General features: G+C 38.6%; 1 protein-coding gene across 1 annotated transcript in view; it reads left to right on the top strand.

The window, feature by feature from the left end:
- The window catches only part of DIP2C (disco-interacting protein 2 homolog C), a 180,808-nt gene that overhangs the window by 55,834 nt on the left and 103,491 nt on the right, over window positions 1-21,483 (top strand). Inside the window, exons 6-9 of the mRNA XM_014549632.1 lie at window positions 1,744-1,878; window positions 4,438-4,557; window positions 6,072-6,269; window positions 17,485-17,576. Coding sequence (XP_014405118.1) covers window positions 1,744-1,878; window positions 4,438-4,557; window positions 6,072-6,269; window positions 17,485-17,576 — 545 coding nt within the window. The remainder of the gene's footprint in view (window positions 1-1,743; window positions 1,879-4,437; window positions 4,558-6,071; window positions 6,270-17,484; window positions 17,577-21,483) is intronic.

Raw genomic sequence — 21,483 nt, 5'->3', positions numbered from 1 at the left:
TGTTCGCTTTAAGCTGCCTGGCTGCCGGCCGCCATCTTGGCTGTCAGTTAATTTGCATATCTCCCTGATTAGCCAATGGGAAGGGTAGCGGTCGTACGCTAATTACCATGTTTCTCTTTTATTAGTGTAGCTTGGGGGATCACTTTGTAAAGTATATGTTGGTCTAAGCACTATGCTGTGCCCCAGAAACTAATAAAAAAATATTGAATGTAAAGCACAATTAAGAATAAAATAAAATAAATAAATACAAGAACTGTGCTTTCCCCCCTGAACCATTTAAGTGCTTGATGACACCATCGTTGAATGCCGTGGGGAAGGCCTGCTGCACAGCTTACTGCGTAACCATCACCAAAGCACGTGAGATTGTAAACACATGATTTTAAAAAAAATCCTCACCTAGGATATGTTTTCATTGATTTTGAGAGAGAGAGAGAGGAGATAGAGATAGAGAGAGAGAGAGAGAGAGAGAGAGAGAGAAATATGAATGGGAGAGAGAAACATCAATCTGTTGCCTCCTGTATTCCCCTCCATCAGGGATCAATCCTACAACCTAGGTATGTGCCCTGACTGGGAATTGCGCCTGCAACCTTTTGGTGTACCGGATGATGCTCCAGCCAACTGAGCCACCCAGCCAGGGCTTTTTGAATGACTGTTCAGTATTATTCATGCTGAAACAAACAAAATAGCTAATATTTCTTGAGTGCTCAGCCTCTATCAAGAAATGTCCTAAGAACTTTACATATGTTAACTCGTCTAATCTCCCCTACAAGGAAGTCAGAATTATTATTATCTTTCCAATGTTTGTCTTTTTTTAGAGAGAGTGGAAGAGAGAGGAAAAGACAGAACTATCAATGTGAGAGAAACCCATTGATTGGTTGCCTCCTGCACGAGCCCCAATCAGGACCCAGGCCAGGAAGGAGCCTGCAATCGAGGCACATGCCCTTGACTGGAATTGAACCCGGAACCCTTCGGTCTGCAGGCCGACGCTCTGTCCACTGAGCCAAACCAGCTAGGGTGGAAGTCAGCATTATTATTCCCGTTTGATAGGTGAGGAGACTGAGGCACAGAGAGGTTAAGACACTTCCCAAGATCTGGAGGAATTGGCAGAGCTGGGATTCAAACCCCAGGCTCTCTGCCTCCAAAGCTCGAGCTCTTAACTGCCACTACCATGGCAGACAAGAAAATTGCTCTTTTGTGAACAAACATGTAACTTTCAATAACTCTTTTTCTACCTGCTGCTTCACATTATTCTTAACACATTGTGACGGATCACGAGAATTCTTGTGTTTTCTGTTCTAAGGCTGGTGGCCAATCACGAGAATTCTTTAAAAAGACATTAGCTTCTAAGAACATGTAATAAATAACTTCAAGATGCAATGGGTATTTAATTTTAAAGTGTGCCTTTAACACTTATGTAAAACGTTTTTTGTACTCGTTCAATAGAAACTTATCTGGCCACTGGGTAAAGCTAGCAATTAAACTACTGGTCCGCAATGTGTTAAAATGCTATTGTGATTCATTGATGTGGCTCCTGTTATGACATGTCTGAAGTTCTACCTAACTTTGTTTCATTTTGAGCAATACAAATTATTTTAAAGAGCATCTTTATGCCTAGATTTTTGTAGTAGACTTTGATTCAGAATTATGGTCTCTTCTCAGGATGTGGCCTTTTTTGAAACCTTTTTTGCTTACTTAGCCTTCAGAATAACTCTATCAGAGAATTTGTCATTTGCTTCTTTACAGAAAATCACTCTGCACCTCCTGATGTAACCACGTACACCTCAGAACACTCAATACAAATAGAAAGGCCACAAGGCTCAACGACATCACGGACTGCACCAAAGTACGGCAACGCTGAGCTCATGGAGACTGGCGATGGTAGGTCTCCCGGCATCTTCTTCCCCCCTTTCTAAACTCTGTTTTTACTAACTTAACCTTTTAAACCATAAGGTCCACTCACTGAATCTAATTTATGAAGTTCTTTACACACCACCCATAGATGGTGGCATAGTCACAGAAAATGCAAACTGTCTCCAACTTGGCCGAGAGTTACTCCTTGTAGGAAAAGAAATGATGATGTAAGAATTTAGTCATAAGGAGAAAAGGAAATTTTATAAGATTCCAGTGTATTTGTTAATGAATAACTAAAACCGGGCTCAGCAATTAACAAATTAGTGTGCAAGTGTTAAGACTATGAATGGTTACTTAGAAGGGCAGGATGAAGTTACATGTAAACAAATTAATTGACAGCTAGGGGCCAATGGAATGCTTTGGAATTTGGAAGAAAGAGGGGCTTTTTTTCTCTGTATTGGGAAAAAAAATATTAGTGATTTGGTAAACTACAGCAGTGGGGGTTCTTCTTTATTCCTCATATCATGGATCTGGGTACACAGAGCGGCGGTTTCTGTGACCCCGTCTGAAGCAGCACACTCAAACATGAACTGCATGCGCGATTCTGCTTTCCTGCAGCCTCAGTCCTTCCCAGGCTCACAAAGGTCAGCAGGAACCCAGTGGGGACATGAAATGGTGTTTCTGTGGACAATGGCCAAAGTAGGGTCGGTGCGCCGTCCATCCCGCTGTGCTCATGTCCTGTGCCGAGGTGTGATGCAGAGGTGATGAGGAGGCCTGGACCCAGTCCCTGATAGGCAGCACGCCCCTCAGCATGGCCTGAGCCCAGTGCCAGTGTGGTTCAGGAGCTCCCGGTAGTGCCTTGGGAGTCACTCCCGTTCCCATGCGGTTGGCTTCCCTGGAACACTTTCAGTCTCAGTGTTTGCCTTAGTTCTCTGCTAAATTCACTGTATATTGAATGGGCCATTGCCGTTGTTCTAGTCATTATCATTTTAATAACTGTTGTCTTTGAAGTCCATCATCCTTACCTGCTCTCCCAGGTGAGTTCATATGTTGTCCATTTGAGTCCCCTGTTGTCCAGCCCAGAGCTTTTCAGCGTGTGATGACCTCTCCTCTCAGAATCACGTGGGTCACTTGTTAAAAAGCAGGCTCTGAGCCACCCCCAAAACCTGTGACGTCAGAAACTCTGGGCTAGACAAGTCCTAGGATGATTCTTACGCATTCTAAACTGAGCTGGGGAACCAGTGGCCTTGTGACATGATCTCAGATTATCTGAACCAAATTAAGAGGAACTGTTTAATGAGAAATACTCTGTTTAGAGACTGAGAAATCTGGGTGGTGTATTTCTACATATTTTCAAAACTATAAGATATTTAATGTCTCAATTCTGAAGGTGCCCATAGAGTAGTTTGAGATTACCTAGGAAAATGTTTCTGATTTGATAGAAAAATTTCCTTGAATTCTATCATATTCATGTCAAAAGCTGAGGTCTGTTTTCGTGATACCTGCAGTGGAGGAGGAGGGCTCCGCCTCAGTCACTGTGGGGAGACCCCCTTCAGCTGTGGTTCTTAGAACATGAGAGCAGTGAGGTTTCCACACCCCTGGTTACCAGGTGCGCGTTTCCACGCACCCGTAAGCGATCATGAGATTTGCCTGCAGGGAGTGCATTTAAACAGTTAGGAAGGCCAACATCTTGGCACTCCTTTTTTCATAATTTGGGTTATTTATTTTACATTTTAAAACTTCTTGTCTTTTTCATGGATCATTTCACTTACTCAGTTTTCAAAATGTCATTCATTGTAAGAAATCTATTATTGTAACACGGGGTAAATGTTTCTCAGTACACGTGGATAAATGTATGCTAGTGTTCGGCGTTTCACAGAAATTGAATTTAGAGACTAATTGCTGTGCTTCTAGAATGTACTGCCTGAATGTTTACTCAGGAGAGAGTAACTGGAGCACTTGGGAGGGACTCGATGGTCACCTGCGTGGACAGGGCCTGCCAAGGCGCTTGTGGGAAGCAGTCCCCTTGCTTTGGTTAGGAGGTCTGGGTGTGGGGGCTGGCCGTGCAGATGCTGCAGGGCACCCAAATTCACTGTCTCCGGCAAAATGTCCTCTTCGCCCCGTGAGGCCCAGCACCAGGGATCTCAGGAGAGTCGGGGACTCAGGGAGGGTCTCTCTGCTGCCTCAGCTCTCTCATCCCCTTAGAAAGAGGGGGCCAGAGACGGTGTTCGTGAGAAGGTGACAAGCCCTGTTTTTGGAATTAGTGGTGGGACCGAGCCCAGCCTGTGGTTGGAGCTCTTCCTGACATCACCAGATCAGGATGGCTCATGGAGTTGTAAACGAGAATTGTTTCTGCTGAGTCTCTACCCTCTTGCGGGTTCCCAGCAGGGTCAGTGTGCTGTGACTGTCCACCCAGTAGAATGTCTTCACTCTGCACATCACCGAGGTGACACTTCAAGGGACGCTGAGTCTCAAGCCCATCCCTGCTTCTCTCAGCCCTGAGATGGGGCAGTGGGTGTGGGTGTCTTGGCCATTTCACTGTGGTGCTTGGACTAAAGTCCGTCTGCCTGTGGTTCTGTTTTTCAGGAGTGCCGGTAAGTAGCCGGGTATCAGCAAAAATTCAACAGCTTGTCAATACCCTCAAACGACCAAAACGACCACCGTTACGAGAATTCTTTGTTGACGACTTTGAAGAATTGTTAGAAGGTAAAAGAACCCTTTCCTACCCCCGTTTATTCCAATGTCCCCGTGATCCCATAAACTGTAATGATATTTTTTCTTTTTAAGAACAAGACGGGAATCTTGTCTAGAAACCGTAGGTACTGTTCCTGCGGGTCCTGTAAGGTACTCAGATACATCCCACAAGCCAGGCTTCTTTATAAAAGGACTCTGTTGGCTTCCAGTAATGCAAGTAAATTATAGAAAACCTTGCCACAGTGACACAGTTCCCTCTGAGTAAGTTTAAGAGGAGTGCAAGGAGCGTGCAACCAGTCCCATTCGCTGCCGCTCCATAGAAACCCAGGAGTGGGTATCTTAACCCCCAAGTGCACACAAGCCTTTTAACACAAACCACTTAAAGTCAAAGCAAAATACTTATATCAGATGCAAACTCTGTGTGTTCTTATTCTTTGCATCACAAGTAAGATATAGCTGATTTTCTGCCCAGCAGGTGGAAACTGTCAATCATACGCTGGGAGAGAAAAACCTCTTCCAGAAGTGAGAAAAAACTCAACTTCTCACCTTTCTAAACAGTTTGGCAAGTTGTATTTTATTGTGAAGCATTTATTTTACTCAAGAAAATATGGTCTGTGCTCATTGTTTGTTGTAGTTGTAGCAAATTTAAGTTTATACCTCAGTATTTAAGGGTGAAATATCATTCAGCTCAAAAGATTTGAGCTCTTTTTTCTTTTGAGTCCAGAATTAGTAGTCTATGTTAATAATTGATTTTTTAAAATATTTTTTTATTGACTTCAGAGAGGAAGGGAGAGAGAGAGAGAGAAATATCAGTGATGAGAGTAAATCATTGATTGGCTGCCTCCTACACGCCCCCCACAGAGGATCAAGCCTGCAATCCGGCATGAGCCCTGACCGGGAACGGAAGGAACCATGACCTCCTGGATCACAGGTTGATGCTCAATCACTGAGCCACACCAGCCGGGCAGTAATTGATATTTTTAACACAGTTGTTGTTGCAGTCCTAGACTCTAAGCATATTCAGATACACAACTTTACTTGCTGTCAGTTTATAAATGCACTCGGGTCTCCGAAGGCACCTCACCCAAATTGCCTAGCAGTGGTCGGCAAACTCATTAGTCAACAGAGCCAAATATCAACAGTACTTCTTCAAAATAGACTCGCTCAGGCCGAAAACTGACTTCTGCGCATGGGCCATGAAGTTTCAATCGCATTGTACGTGCGCTCCCGCACGTGGTATTTTGTGGAAGAGCCACACTCAAGGGGCCAAAGAGCTGCATGTGGCTCGAGAGCCGCAGCTTGCTGACCACGGGCCTAAGGAATTGTAAGAATTAAGTATCTTCATTACATTCATGAGGCTAATATGTAGGTCATAGCCCTGGTTCTAGGAAAACAAGTTTTCTGTGTGTTAATCAGTTTATACCTTAAGTATAAGTTTCCTGGCTCCTTTAAAATGAATAAAATCGTGATTGTGCCAATATGAGTGTATTTTTTTTAAAAAGCCTTTTGTGTCCACATGTGTTTAGTTCAACAACCAGATCCGAACCAGCCAAAGCCGGAGGGAGCACAGATGTTAGCCATGCGAGGGGAGCAGCTGGGTGTGGTTACGAATTGGCCCCCGTCGTTAGAAGCTGCATTACAGCGATGGGGAACCATCTCACCAAAGGCCCCGTGCTTGACCACGATGGACACAAATGGGAAACCCTTGTACATCCTCACTTACGGTAATCCCATACGGCTTGTCTTCCTTCTGTTTGCTTACGCACACACCTGCCACTGTCAGAGTGGCTAGTTTATATTTGTGCTGCTTTTATGTTTCTGGTCCCGAAATAAATGGAATCTGAAAGGAGCTATTTTAGGAAAATTATTTGGTTTGAATATGAAAATTATTTATTAAATGTTTTTTTAGTAAAATCCAGAAATGGATCCAAAAACTTAGTGATCATCACTCTAACAAGATGTTGGAATGTGTGTGAAATTCTTGATATTCATGGTTTTAGAGGGGATTGGTAGTTAAAGAATGTGTATCTAAGCTCTTTGACATATATAATTCAGAAGAAACAAAATCTGTTTGCAAAGTGCTTTTGCAGAAAACAAGAGAAACAAGCTATCCCTTAATTCTTCATTCAGTACAATTAACGTAATCTATAAATTTTTGCAAATAAGTGTACTAGAGGGACTTCCCTCTCTGTGTTCCATAGATAATGGGCTGTGAAAACTGGAAAACAGGGGTAGAAACACTAAATAGATTAACATTAATGATCGATGTTGCTGAAAAGATGCTGAGAAAAGTTTATTGAGTAGAATTGTTCCAATACCAAGTAACGTGGCTTAATCGAAGGGCTAGGCCGTTTACTGTATGTAGTTTACATTCAGCTCTAAAATATAGCTTTCTCAAAGCCCTCAGGCAGCAGAATTTCCAGCTGAGAAACAGGATCTTCAATAGAAAATACAGATGGTGGGTGAAGGTTGTAAACAAACTTTTAAAAATCTTATGCTTTCCATTTACCAATATAAATAAAAGAGCATATGAAGAGAACACATGGCATTCTATCATGCTGATTAATAAAAGTAAATCATGCTAAGTTCAAACTAACTTCCTCTATCAAGCCTCACTTCGAAAACTTCTCAGTCTTCTTCTCTGCCTTCTCTCTAGTCTTAGTGTGAGCTCTGCTCATTCATTTTGCTTTGCTGCAGCGTGCCCCCCTCTCTCTCTCTCTCTCTCTCTGTTATGGCTTGACCTTTGTCCCAAATATTTCAAGGGATTTAGATGCTTGAGTTATAAAATTAGTGGGCAACCTTTCTGTATGTTTTTGATGTTTTGCATTGTTGGTGATGTGCTTCTCAAGCTCCCACCTCCGTTTCCATGTTAAATAGTCACTGTGCTCTGCATGACCTTTGATCGCCCTTCCTCACTTACCTGCCTCCCCATCAGGGTTACACTCCCCGCACAGAGCTTAGTCCTCCCTCAAATCAAAGTAAAGTTAAAATTTATATGTAATAAGAGAGTTTAACATCATTTCAATATCTCTTTTCCCCCCAAACATGCACATGGCTGTCTCAGAGCCTTAATATCTGTTTCCCCAGTTAAAATGTCTATTTAACTTGCCTTAACTCTGGGGGAATTTCATGTATTAACTCCCAATTTTTAAATATGCAGCAAAGTATTATTAACTGTATTGCCATTCTGTGCATTACATCCCTGTGACTTACTCATTTTACAACTGGAAGTTTGTGCCTTTTGTCTGCCTCCCCTAATTTCGCCTACCTCCCACCCCCATCTCTGGCAATCACCAATCAGTTTTCTGAATCAATAAGCTTAGGGTTTGTTTGTTTGTTTAGATTCCACATATAAGTGAAAACATATGCTATTTGTATATCCCTCTTTGACTTATTTCACCTAGCATAATACCCTCTAGGTCCATCCATGTTGTTGCAAATGGCAAGATTCCATTCTTTTTCATGGCTGAGTAATATTCCATTGTTTGCATACACCACATTCTCTTTATCCATTCATTTGTCAATGGATTTTTAGATTGTTTCCATATCTTGGCTATTGTAAATAATGCTGCAGTGAACATGGGGGTGCATATGTCTCTTTGAGTTAGTGTTTTTCTTTTCTTTGGATAAATACCCAGAGTGGAATTGCTAGATCATGTGGTAGTTCTATTTTTAACTTTTTTAGAAACTTCCATTCTGTTTCCCAATGTGGCTGCACCAAATACATCCCTACCAACAGTGCACAAGGGTTCTCTTGTATCCACATCCTTGCCATCATTTGTTATCTCTTGTCTTTCTTATAATAGCCATTCTAACAGGTGTGAGGTGATAGCTTATTGTGGTTTTGATTTGCATTACCCTGATGATTAGTGATAGTGAGTTGTTCTATTTATTTTTTTAATTCGTTATTGTTTAAAGTATTACATATGTCTCCTCCCCCCCATTGACCTATCTCCAGCCGTTCTCACCCCCCAGCACATGCCCTCACCCCCCTACTATCTGTGTCCATGGGTTATGCTTATATGCATGCATACGAGTCCTTTGGTTGTTCTCTCACCCCCTCCTGAGATTGGACGGTCTATTCGATGATTCTCTGTCTCTAGATTTATTTTTGTTCATCAGTTTATGTTGTTCATTATGTTCCACAAATGAGTGAGATCATGTGTTATTTATCTTTCTCCAACTGGCTTATTTTGCTTAGCATCATGCTCTCCAGGTCCATCCATGCTATTGCTAATGGTAAGAGTTCCTTCTTTTTTACAGCAGCGTAGTATTCCATTGTGTAGACATACCACTGCTTTTTAATCCACTGATCTGCTGAGGGGCACTTAAGCTCTTCCAAATCTTAGCTGATGTAAATTGTGCTGCTATGAACATAGGGGTGCATATATCCTTTCTGATTGGTGTTTTTGATTTCTTGGGATATATTCCTAAAAGTGGGATTACTGGGACAAATGGGAGTTCCATTTTTAATTTTTTTGAGGAAACTCCATACTGTTTTCCACAGTGGCTGCACCAGTCTGCATTCCCACCAGCAGTGCATGAGGGCTCCTTTTTCTCCGCATCCTCTCCAGCACTTGTCATTTGTTGATTTGTTGATGATAGCCATTCTGACAGGTGTGAGATGGTACCTCGTTGTTTTGCATCTCTCGAATGATTAGTGACTTTGAGCATGTTTTCATATGTCTCTTGGCCTTCTGTATGTCCTCTTTTGAAAAGTCTCTATTTCAAAAGAGGACATACAGATCCTTTGCCCATTTTTTGATTGGATTGTTTTTGATGGAGTCTTTAGGGATTTTCTATGTACAATATCATGTCATCGATGAATAATGACTATTTTACTTCTTTTCCAATTTGGATGCCTTTCATTTCTTCTTCTTGTCTGATTGCTATGGCTAGCACTTCCAGTACTATGTCAAACAGGAGTGGTGAGAGTGGGCATCCCTTTCTTGTTCCTGTTCTTAGGGGAAATGGTTTTAGTTTTTGCCCATTGAGAATGATGTTGGCTGTAGGTTTGTCATATAAGGCTTTTATTATGTTGAGGTATGATCCCTCTATTCCCAATTTGCTGCGAGTTTTTATCAAGAAAGGGATTTGGATTTTGTCAAATGCCTTTTCTGCATCAATTGATATGATTATGTGATGTTTGTCTCTCAGTTTGTTTATGTGATGTATAACATTTATTGATTTGCAGATATTATACCAGCCTTGCATCCCTGGAATAAATCCCACATTGTTATGGTGTATGTTTTTCTAATGTAATGCTGGATCTGATTTGCTAGAATTTTGTTGAGGATTTTAGCATCTAAGTTGATCAGGGATATTAGCTTGTAATTCTCTTTCTTTGTAGTGTCTTTATCTGGTTTTGGGATTAGGATAATGCTGGCTTTATAGAAAAAGCTTGGAAGTATGCCTTCCTCTTGAATTTTTTAGAATAGTCTGAGGAGGATAGCTTTTAGTTCTTCTTTGAATGTTTGATAAAACTCCCCTGTGAAGCCATCTGGACCAGGAGAGTTGTTCTATTTCTATGAAAAAATGCTATTGGGTTTTGATAGGGAGTACACTAAATCTGTAGATTGATTTGGATAGCATGGACATTTTAACAATACAAACAACCCTTGGAGATATTTCAGGTTTAATCCCAAACCACTGCAATAGAGTGACCATTGAAATAAAGTGAGTCACATGAATTTTTTTATATTTCCAATGTAAGTTATGTTTACACTGTACTGTAGTCTAATAAGTGTGAAATAATATTGTTTTTTAAAAATGCATACCTTAAATATACATACTTTATTTGTAAAAAGTGCTAACCATCACCTGAACCTTCAGCAAGTCATAATCTTTTTCCTGGTAGAGGGTCAATGCTGATGAAAACACAGTATCTGGGAAGGGCCTGTATTCTTACAATCCATGAGCATAGAATACCTTTTAACTTATTTGTATCTTCAATATTTTTCATCAATGTCTTGTAGTTTTCAGTGTATAGGTCTTTCACCTCTTTGGTTACATTTATTTTCTGGTATTATATTCTTTTTGATGCTATTCTAAGTGGGATTTTTTCTTAATTTCTCTTTTTGATAGTTCATTATTAATGTATAGAAACACAACAGATTTTTGTATATTGACTTTGTATCCTGCAAATTTATTGAATTCATTTATTCTGACAGGGTTTTTGGTGGAATCTTTAGAGTTTTCTACATATAGTATCATGTCATCTGCAATTAGTGACAAGTTTACTTCTTCCTTTCCAATTTGGATGCCTTTTATTTATTTCTTTTTTATTATTTATTTATTTATTTATTTATTGCCTAAATGATTCTGGCTAGGTCTTCTAATACTGGTTGTAGTGGGCATTGTCTTGTTCTTAATCTTAGAGGAAAAGCTTTTAACTTTTCACCATTGAGTATGATGTTAGCTTGTCATATATGTCCTTTATTATATTGAGTTACATTCTCTTAAATCCACTTTGTTGAGAGTTTTCATCATAAATGGATATTGAATTTTGTCAAATGTTTTTTTTCTGCATGCATTGGGATGATCATATTTTTTTATCATTTATTTTGTTAATATGGTGAATCACATTGATTAATTTATGAGTGTTGAACCATCCTTGGAATAGATGCATTGGTTATGGTGTGTGATCTTTTTAATGTATTGTTGAATTTGGCTTGTTGATATTTTGTAAAGGATTTTTACAGCTATGTTCACCAGGGACATTACCCTAAAATTTTCTTTTCTTGTGGCATCCTTGTCTGATTTTGGTTCAGGGTAATGCTACCCTCATAAAATAAGTTTGAAAGTGTTTCCTCTTCTTCTTTTTGGAAGAGTGTGAGAAGGATTGTGACTATTTGTCTTAGAATATTTGATAGAATTCACCAGTAAAACTGCCTTGTCCTGGACTTTGTTATTTTGGAGATTTTTGATTATTGATTCATTCTCCTTACAAGTAATTGGTCTATTTAGATTTTGTATTTCTTCATGATTTAGTCTTGGAAGGTTGTATGTATCTAGGAATTTTTCCATTTCTTATAGGTTTTATAATTAGTTGGCTCACAATTGTTCATAGTAGTCTCTTTTGTGTTTCTGTGGGATCAATTTTAATGTCTCCTCTTTAATTTCTGATTTTATTTATTTGAATCCTCCCTTTTTTTCTTTATGGTGTTTATATTTTTGATAAACCAAATTTGGTTTTATTGATATATTCAATTGTCTTTTTAGTCTGTATTTCATTTATTTCTACTCTAATCTTTGTCATTTCCTCCCTTCTACTAACTTTGGACTTCATTTGATCTTTTTCTTGTTCCTTGAGGTATAAAAGGTAGGTTGTTTATTTGAAAAAAAAATTTTTAATAAACAATAGAGATTTGTTCAAGGGTCTTAGAGATTGCAAATAGGAAACACAGCTAGGAAAAAAAAAAATGTTCCAAAGAAGAAAGTTAAAAGTTCTTTTATTAAAAAGCACATTTTTTTGAATTATCTGTCCTGCATTCTTAGCCCCTGGATGGTTATCAGCTAGATGTCAGGCAGTCAGGATGATGGATGCCAGGTGGTCCAGAAGATGAGCGCCAGGCATTGATGCAGGACTGAAAGTTCAAAGTTTAAGTCTCCAGGCCAGCAGTTCTCAACCTGTGGGTCGCGACCCCTTTGGCCGTCGAATGACCCTTTCACAGGGGTTGCCTAAGACCATCCTGCATATCAGATATTTACATTACGATTCATAACAGCAGCAACATTACAGTTATGAAGTAGCAACGAAAATAATTTTATGGTTGGGTCACAACATGAGGAACTGTATTTAAAGGGCCAAGAGGTTGAGAACCACTGCTCCAGGCGAGTTAGAACAAGAATGCATACTTTCCTCCTGCCTCAACCTTCATAATGTCAGTAATTTTAGCAGCTTGTTTAAAAGTGACTCCATTGTATGTATTCCCTATCTTCACTCCTTTCTTTCCGGATTAGAGTAGTACTGGTATTTTCTAGCTGAGTGACTTGTACTAAGTCTTTTAACTTCCCTGAGACTTAGTTCCTTTATCTGTACAATCTGGGTTGTCAGACACACCTTAGAAGGCTGCTGAGGATGACATGAATAAAATAGAGGTTCTGTGTAACCTATCGTCATTCTTTCCTCAGTATCCAGATGGAGGACAGTATTTGTTTTTTCCCTTTAAAAAGTTATTAGTAAACTGATGTTACATCTTAAAATTCATACTGTATTAGAATTAGAGAAATGTAATAATTCTATAACATAAATTCAGAATAAGGGTTTACTGAGTCAAAGCAGGTTTATGATACTTGATATGTGTATCAAAATGTCTCCTAAAATATTTTGCCAGTAACATCAAGAATATGTGGGTGTTACTATTTTCCTACAATTTTGTCAGTATATGAGATTTGACTTTTCTCTTGATTTTAAATAGTTTTAATAGATTCAGATTGTTTCTTCATTATTATTTTAATATATTTAGCTATCTATCTATCCATCCATCCATCCATCTGGCTAATATGCTAATTGTCCTTCCCTGTGTCTGGGTAATGACCTCACGTAGCAACGTCCAGCTTCCTTTCCCTAGTGACGACTAGCCTCCTTGCAGTTTCTTCAGCCCAGGCACTCTTTAGCCAGGTGGAAACACTTAACACTGTAGCCAAGCATCTGTGAAGTGTTTTCCCGTGCCTCATCTCATTTGATCCTCACAGAAGTCCTGGAGTAGGTAAATAGGAGACTCGGTGGAATCCTATTTTCTTTTCATTAGCCGGAAAACGGAGATAACTCAGGAACAGTCAGATGGAAGAGGTGCGGAGGGCAAGATATGTGGAAGGGACATTGCGGAGCTTCCATGCCCTCTCCTAGCACACCACTTTCCCCAAATCTCCATGTGTTCACCAACCTGGAAGCTCTAGAAAGTTTTCTTGTTTCTTGAAGTAACAGGGCATTTATTGAAGGTAGGCATTTATTGCTATTAATTTCCCTCTTAACACTGCTTTTGCTGCATCCCATAAGTTTTAGGATGTTTTATTTCCATTTTCATTAGTCTCAAGGTATTTTTTTTTTAATTTCTTTGTTGATCCATTGGTTGATCAGTAGCATATTGTTTAACCTCCACATCTTTGTGAATTTTCCAGTTTTCTTGTGATTGATTTGTAATTTTATACCATTGTGGTCAGAAAAGATACTCGATATGATATCAGTCTTCTTAAATTTGTTAAGACTTGTTTTGTGGCCTAACATGTGGTCTACCCTGGAGAATGTGCCATGTGCACTTGAGAAAAATGTGCTATTTTTTTTTTTTGATGAAATGTTCTATATATGTATCTTAAGTTCATCTTGTCTAATGTGTCTTTAAGGTTGATATTTCCTTAACATGTCTGGATGATCTATTCATTGATGTAAATGGAGTATTATTAAAGTTTCCTAATACTATTATATTGCTGTGTATTTCTCCCTTTAGGTCTATTAACATTTGCTTTATATATTTAGGTATTCCTATGTTGGGTGCATAAATATTTGCAAATGTATTCTCTTGTTGGGTTGACCCCTTTATCAGTATGTAACATACTCCTCGTCGCTTATTGCAGTCTTTGTTTTATAATCAATTCTGTCTGATATAGGTATTGCTACTCCAACTTTCTTTTGGTTTCTATTTGCATGAAATATTTTTTTTTTCTATCCCTTACTTTCAGTAGTGTATGTCCTTACATTTATCTGAAGTAACTCTCTTATAGGAAGCATATAGGTGGGTCGTGTTTGTTTTTATCCATTCAGCCACTCTGTCTTCTCATTGGAGGATTTAGTTCATTTCATTTTAGGGAATTATTGATAGGTATGTACTTATAGCCATTTTGTTCATTGTTTTCTGGCTGTTTTGTAGTTGTTCTGTTCTTTTCTTCTCTTGCTCTCTTCCTTTGTGATTTGATAACTTCCTTTATTGGTATGCTTAGATTCCTTTCTCATTATCTTTTATTTATCTCCTGTGGGTTTTTGCTTGCTGGTTACCATAAGGCTTACATGTAACACCTTATATTTATGATCGTCTGTTTTAAAGTTAGGTTGCTTCAAGGTGATAATAACAAGTTTGAATGCATTCTGAAGCTCTACATTTTCATTCCCACATTTTATAATTTTGATGCCACACTTTACATCTTTTCATCTTATATATCCCTTAACTAATTGTTGTAGTAACAGTTATTTTTACTACTTTTGTCTTTTAACCTTCACACTAGCTTTGTAAGTGATTAATGTACAACCTTTACCATATATTTACCTTTACCAGTGAGATTTATAGTTTCTTAGGTTTTGATGTTACTAATTAGTATCCCCCCCCCTTTTTTTTTTAGCTTAAGGCAGTCCCCTTAACTTCCTTTTGTAAGGGTGGTTTAGTGCTGATAAACTCGTTTAGCTTTTGCTTCTCTGGTAAACTCTATGAGTCCTTCAATTCTAAATGATAAGTTTCCTGGGTAGAGCATTCTTAATTGGAAGTTTGTTTTCTTCTTTATAAACCAGTCAAGAACTGTTATCTTCTTTAACTGAAATCAGCAACTTTTTCTTTCTTTTTTTAAAAATATGTTTTTATTGATATTTAGAGAAAGAGGAAAGGAGAGGCATAAAGAGATAGAAACATCAATGAGAGAGAAACTTCATCAATCAGCTGCCTCCTACACACTCCTTACTGGGATTGAGCCAGCAACCTGGGCATATGCCCTGACAGGGAATTGAACCAGTGACCTCTTGGTTCCTGCATCGATGCTCAACCACTGAGCAACACGGCCAGGCAGCAACTTTTTCTTTTTCTCTTTGAAAAACATCAAGTATATTTCTTAAATTTTGCCAAAAGTGTGTTGCCCTTTTCAAACTCTCTATTATAATCTAGCTTTAAATGAATTTATGGTGATATCAACTTCAATGTTCCAAGCTGAGGATGAAGTTGGTGCTAATTGATTGTAATAGATATTTTCATTTACAACACAACATTTTTCCATTATAAAAAAACTGATTATAATTGTTTATTCAACTATAATCGCTATTATTGTGCACATTAAAGAGATCTGAGACACAATATAATAGTGTTTCCTTAAGAAAAAAATTATTCCCTGCGTGATTTATCTTTTTTTTTTTTTTTTTTGGTTAATCCTAGCCCAAGGATATTTTTTCCATTGATTTTTTTAGAGAGAATGGAAGGGAGGGGGATGAGGGAGGAAAGGAGAGGGGGGGGAGGGAGGGAGGGAGGGAGAGGTGTGAGAGAGACATATCGATCAATTGCCTCCCGCACTTGCCCCGACCAAGGCCTGGGATTGACCTGGAACCCAGGTACATGCCCTTGACCGTGACCCTTCAGTGGAAGGGCCAGTACTTTACCACTGAGCCACACTGGCCAGGGCCCCCAAGTGATTTGTAATGGTTAGTAATTATATTTTGGGGGGGGGGAATATAATCCCAAAGAAAATACCAAATAATTGTGAAGTAGCCAGTCTTGATGAGAAGGATTTAGGAAGGATGGAGGACGGGGCATGAATAAAACATCATACTGAGTAATTACTTCAAGTCCTCAAGAAGCATGCTAAAATGTATAGCTTCCTCATGACATTAATAAAACAGAGAAACATTTGTTGAGCACATACTGTAAACCAGGAATGTTCTAGGAATTAGAAGTATCAAAGATAATTAAACAATTCTCTTTGTCTCACTACGGTGAGACAATCTGCTAAATCCTGTGGCAGGTAAACAGTTTAATAACCTTAATGGAGTTGTTGCAAAATCCAATATGAAATAAAATAAATTCAGATTTTTTTAATTCAAAATATATATTGTAAACAAAAACTTTTTAATTTAGCTTTTACATATAAAATAGGAAAAAGATTAAAACAGCGATTTTATTTATAGAAAACAGTTGAAATTGCCCTTAACTTTATTATACTGTTATTGAATTAATAGAACTTCTAACACTTTACTTCTGAAAGCTCTTAGACGCTGAAGTTGTAAAAGATTTAAAAAAAATTTTTTTTTAAATTGATGAGGGTGAGAGAAACATCAGTGTGAGAGAGAAACATTGATCAGCTGCCTCCCATCAGGCCCAAACCAGGGATCAAACCTGCAACCTGGGTATGTGAACCTACCACCTTTGGTGTATGGGACAATGCTAAAACCAACTGAGCCTCATCAGCCAGGGCTTTGAAAGACTTTTATGTGTCCAAGAGCTCATGTTAGATTTTTAAAGTCATATTTATTACATCTCAGACCATTGACTATTGCCTTGATGATGCTGCAGGAAAGTCTGGCACTGGGGTGAAGGGATTTAAAATCTGCAAGTTCTTCAAAGCTGGTCATTCTTTTAGAAGTGTTTTATTAATCCTGCTTTGTGTTCATTGTTTTTGGAGCTCAAATCTTTAAAATAATACAAAATATTTACCAGTATCTGTATCTAAGGTCAATGATTACTCTCCTAAAACCCAGAAGCTAGAAATATTTGAAGTTGAGAAACACAGGACTTGAGGAGGGAGAGGGGTCAGGCCCTGTCTTACATACCCTTTACATCCATTACAGTCACACAAGACAGGAGTCATTAACAGAGGAAATGTGTGTCATTTTTGCACAACATAAATTAGCAGTAACACACTATTGCCGTGGTCTTTGCCCTGCTTTGCTCCCCAGAAATTTTCCCTACAACTTCTGTGATAATTAAAATTTTCAGTGGCTTTGCTGTCGGCACTTTGCACTCTAAGAGTATTTACATTTGCACTGTATTCCAGTGTTCAGGCTTCTCAGCTTTGCTGGGTCAGAGTTACTAGCTTTTATTTCCCATTTTGATTCCAGGGACTCTATATAACTTACTGGAAGACTTAACATGAAAAAGTAATATTTTCTATATAATTTAATGTGCACATTATACACAGCTGAAAAGTCATTTGTCCAATTATTTGTGGCTTTATAATTTGTGTTGATAGGCAAACTCTGGACAAGAAGTATGAAGGTTGCTTACAACATTCTGCATAAATTAGGTACAAAGCAAGAACCGATGGTACGACCTGGAGATAGGGTAAGTGCAATTTAATTTATTACATCTCCAAAACACATTGTCTTATGTGGAAAAGATGCCCGCTGTTGTAAAGTTGGAGAGTCCAGTGTCACCTAAAACTGACACTACTAAATAAGACTTTCTTTAAAAAAACAACATATTTTAATGATTTCAGAGAGGAAAGGACGGGGAAAGAGAGATAGAAACATCAATAATGAGAGAGAATCACTGATTGACTGCCGCCTGCATGCCCCACCCTGGGGATGGAGCCCACAAACCATGCATGTTCCCTGACTGGGCATTGAACCGTGACCTCCCAGATCATAGGTCAACGCTCAACCACTGAGCCATGCTGGCCGGACAATAAGACTTTCTTAACATTTACTCTGAACAAGGATCAATTATTTAACAAATAATTTATTCTTGAGCAACTCAATGGGCTTAACTAGAGTACTTCTCACGTTCTATCCATGAGTTCACATGGACTTGAGAAGTTAAGTCTCAAAATCAGATGCAGGCCCAGAACTAGTAAGTGGCATAGTCAGCACTCATATCCATTTCCGTCTGACCCCAAAGCTTGTGTCATATATTGTCTCCTATTTTGAAAAACACTGAACCATCTACTTGAGCATGCAGGACAATTATATTTAAAACTTTTTTTTTACATAAGTCAGTGAGATCGACAATCTTGGCAGCAAACTGCTAGTACCATTCCTTCCCCACTGTTAAATTTATTGATATTGGCTGTCTTTCACTGAAAAGCAAATTTTTATTCTTACTGAGCAATCTGATAAGTTACAGAGGACAGATATTGGTATTTCCATTTCAGTGTTACACTCACAGTAGGTAATAATCTTGTCCAAGCTTTACACCGTGATTTAGATGTGGGGCTGGATATAGAACCCAGCTTTCTTGCTTTTTTTAAATATGCTGCTATGTACTTTAGATGCCATAAGATTGGATTATCTTACCTGCACCCAAAGGACTCCAAATAAATTTTATAAAAATATCATTCTAAATGACCATAACCCAACAAAAAATAAGCTATGATTTACTTCAGAGATATTATAAAGACACTAAAGGCCCAGTGCACGAATTCGTGCACTGGTGGGGTTCCTTGGCCTGACCGGTGATCGGGACCAATTGGGGTCATCTCGCCCAGTCCTGATCGGGGCCGGCCAGGGGGAGAGGTTGGCGAGCCATGGGAGGTTGGCTGTGGGAGTGCACTGACCACCAAGGGGCAGCTCTTACATTGAGCGTCTGCCCCCTGGTGGTCAGTGAGTGTGATAGTGACCGGTTGACTGGTTGTCCGGTGGAGCAGTCATAATGATCACTTAGGCTTTTTTATAGGTAGATAGCCCATTATAGGGAATTTTTTACAAGAGTGCTGCCACCTGCACCCTGATTCTGTGGGGTAGACTATGGAGATTCTTTCCAGATTTTTATTGAACAGGTTTGGCCTTTAGCTTGTCACTTGGAGGCCTCATACTTACTGATTATAAAACTTATTACAAAGGTGCAGTAATCAAAATAGTGTGGTACTGACATAAAGACAGACATAGAACAATGAAATAGAGAGCCCAGAAATAAATCCTCACACATATGGTCAAATGATTTTCAAGAAGGATGCTAGACATTAAATGGGGAAAGGATAGTTTATTCAATAAGTGGTGCAGGGGAACCCGGATATCTACAAGCAAAAAAAGTTATTTAATCATTATAATACATATAAAAAATTAATTCAAAATATATCGAAGACCTAAACATAAGAGCCAGAACTTTTAGAATAAAACATAGGGGGAAATCATCATGACATTGAATTTGGCAGTGATTTATTGGATGTGACATCAAAAGGCCAGATTAAAAAAAAAAGATAAATTGGTCTTCATCAAAATAATAAAAAAACTTTTGTGCACCAAAGGGCACTATTAAAAAGGCAACATAAAAAATGAGAGAAAATGTTTGCAAATTATATGTTTTATAAGTGATTAGTACCCAGAATAGACAGTATAAAGAACTCCTACAGTTCAGCAATAATAGCAACTAAAAAAAAAAATCAGAAAGAATATATGCACCCCTGTGTTCATAGTAGCATTATTTACAATAGCTAAGATCTGGAAACAGCCCAAGTGCCCTTCAGTAGATGAGTAGATTAAACAGCTGTGGTACATTTACACAATGGAATACTATGCAGCTGTAAAAAAGAAGGATCTCTTACCCGGTGAGATAGTATGGAGGGACCTGGGAAGTATTATGCTAAGTGAAATATGCCAGTCAGAGAAAAGCAAATATCCCATGATCTCACTTACATGTGGAATCTAATGAACAAAACAAACAAACAAACAAAATAGGTCTAGAGAAATGGAAGCATGCAACAGACTGATGAATTAGAGGTAGGGGGAGGGGAGAGGAGAGAGTAACCAAAGAACTTATATGCATAGGTGCGTAACTCATGGACACAGACAATAGTGTGGTGAAGGCCTGGGGAAGGGACAGGAGCGGGGAGGAAGGGGTCAGTAGGGGGAAAAGGGAACATCTGTAATACTTGCAACAAAACAGATACATTTTTTAATAAATGGGCAAAGGACTTGAACAGACATTTCTCTAGAGAAGATTTACAAATGGCCAATAAGCACATGAAAAGATGCTCAGCATCACCAATCGTCAGGGAAATGTACATTAAAACCACGATGAGATACCACCTACACCCATTTGAATGGCTGCTATCAAAAATAGAAAATAAGTGTTGGCAAGAATGTGAAGAAATTGGAAACCTTGTGCATCGCAGTAGGAATATACAGTATAGTGGTTTCTTAAAAAATTAAACAGAATTACCATATCATCCAATAATTCTTCATTTTCAAAAGAATTGAAAGCAAGGACTTGAATAGATATTTCTACACCAATGTTCATAGCAGCATTATTGATAAAATCCAAAAGGTGAATGTAACTGAAGTGTCCATAGTATGTACAATGGAATATTATTCATCCTTAAAAAGGAAGGAAATTTGGGCAGTGCTACAACATGGATGAACCCTGAGGACATTCTGTTAAGTGGAATAAACCGGTCGTAAAAGGGTAGATATCATATGATTCCACATATATGAAGTACTTAGAGTAGTTAAATTTCTAGAGACAGAAGAATGATGGTTACCAGGAGCTGGGAAAGGCGCATGGGGAGTTATTATTTAATGGGGATAGAGAAGAGCAAAAAGTTCGGGAGATGGATGATGGTGACTTTTACACAACAATGTGAATGTATTTAAATCTACAGAATTGTACATTTGAAAATAGTAGAGATGAACTATGTTATATATAGGGTGTCACAAAAAAACCATACACACGCTTTGAATAATTATAAAGGCAGTGTTTATTAAAATACATTTAATTTTCAAAATTGAGCTATCAGCTGTTCCAGTGTGTATATTTTAGTCTCCCTATCTATACTATTGGTTATACTAATACCCTTAGTATTTTTTTAAAAAAAATATTTATAGTATTGCCTGCAGATTCTTAAAGTTCCCTTATAATTACAAAATAAACCACATCTGTTCAGCTAAGATGTTTATAGGAATATGATGGGAGGAGAGTACAGTTTGATAGAATAAAATATGTAAAGGAATTTTTAAAAATATATTTTATTGATTTTTTACAGAGAGGAAGGGAGAGGGATAGAGAGTTAGAAACATTGATGAGCGAGAAACATCAATCAGCTGCCTCCTGCACGCCCCCTACTGGGGATGTGCCTGCAGCCAAGGTACATGCCCTTGACCAGAATCGAACCCGGGACCCTTGAGTCTGCAGGCCGGCACTCTATCCACTGAACCAAACCAGTTAGAGCTAAAGGAATTTTTTTTTTGTTAGTGGCTGGTTTGTGTTGTATGAGGGGGACTACTTTTCTAAGTTATTCTTTGAAAATTATTTATGT

This window comes from Myotis brandtii, unplaced genomic scaffold (assembly GCF_000412655.1).
Source record: "Myotis brandtii unplaced genomic scaffold, ASM41265v1 scaffold562, whole genome shotgun sequence".
NCBI classification, from domain to species: domain Eukaryota; kingdom Metazoa; phylum Chordata; class Mammalia; order Chiroptera; family Vespertilionidae; genus Myotis; species Myotis brandtii.
Note: the sequence above shows the minus strand (reverse complement) of the source record. Positions and strands in the feature narration are given on the sequence as shown.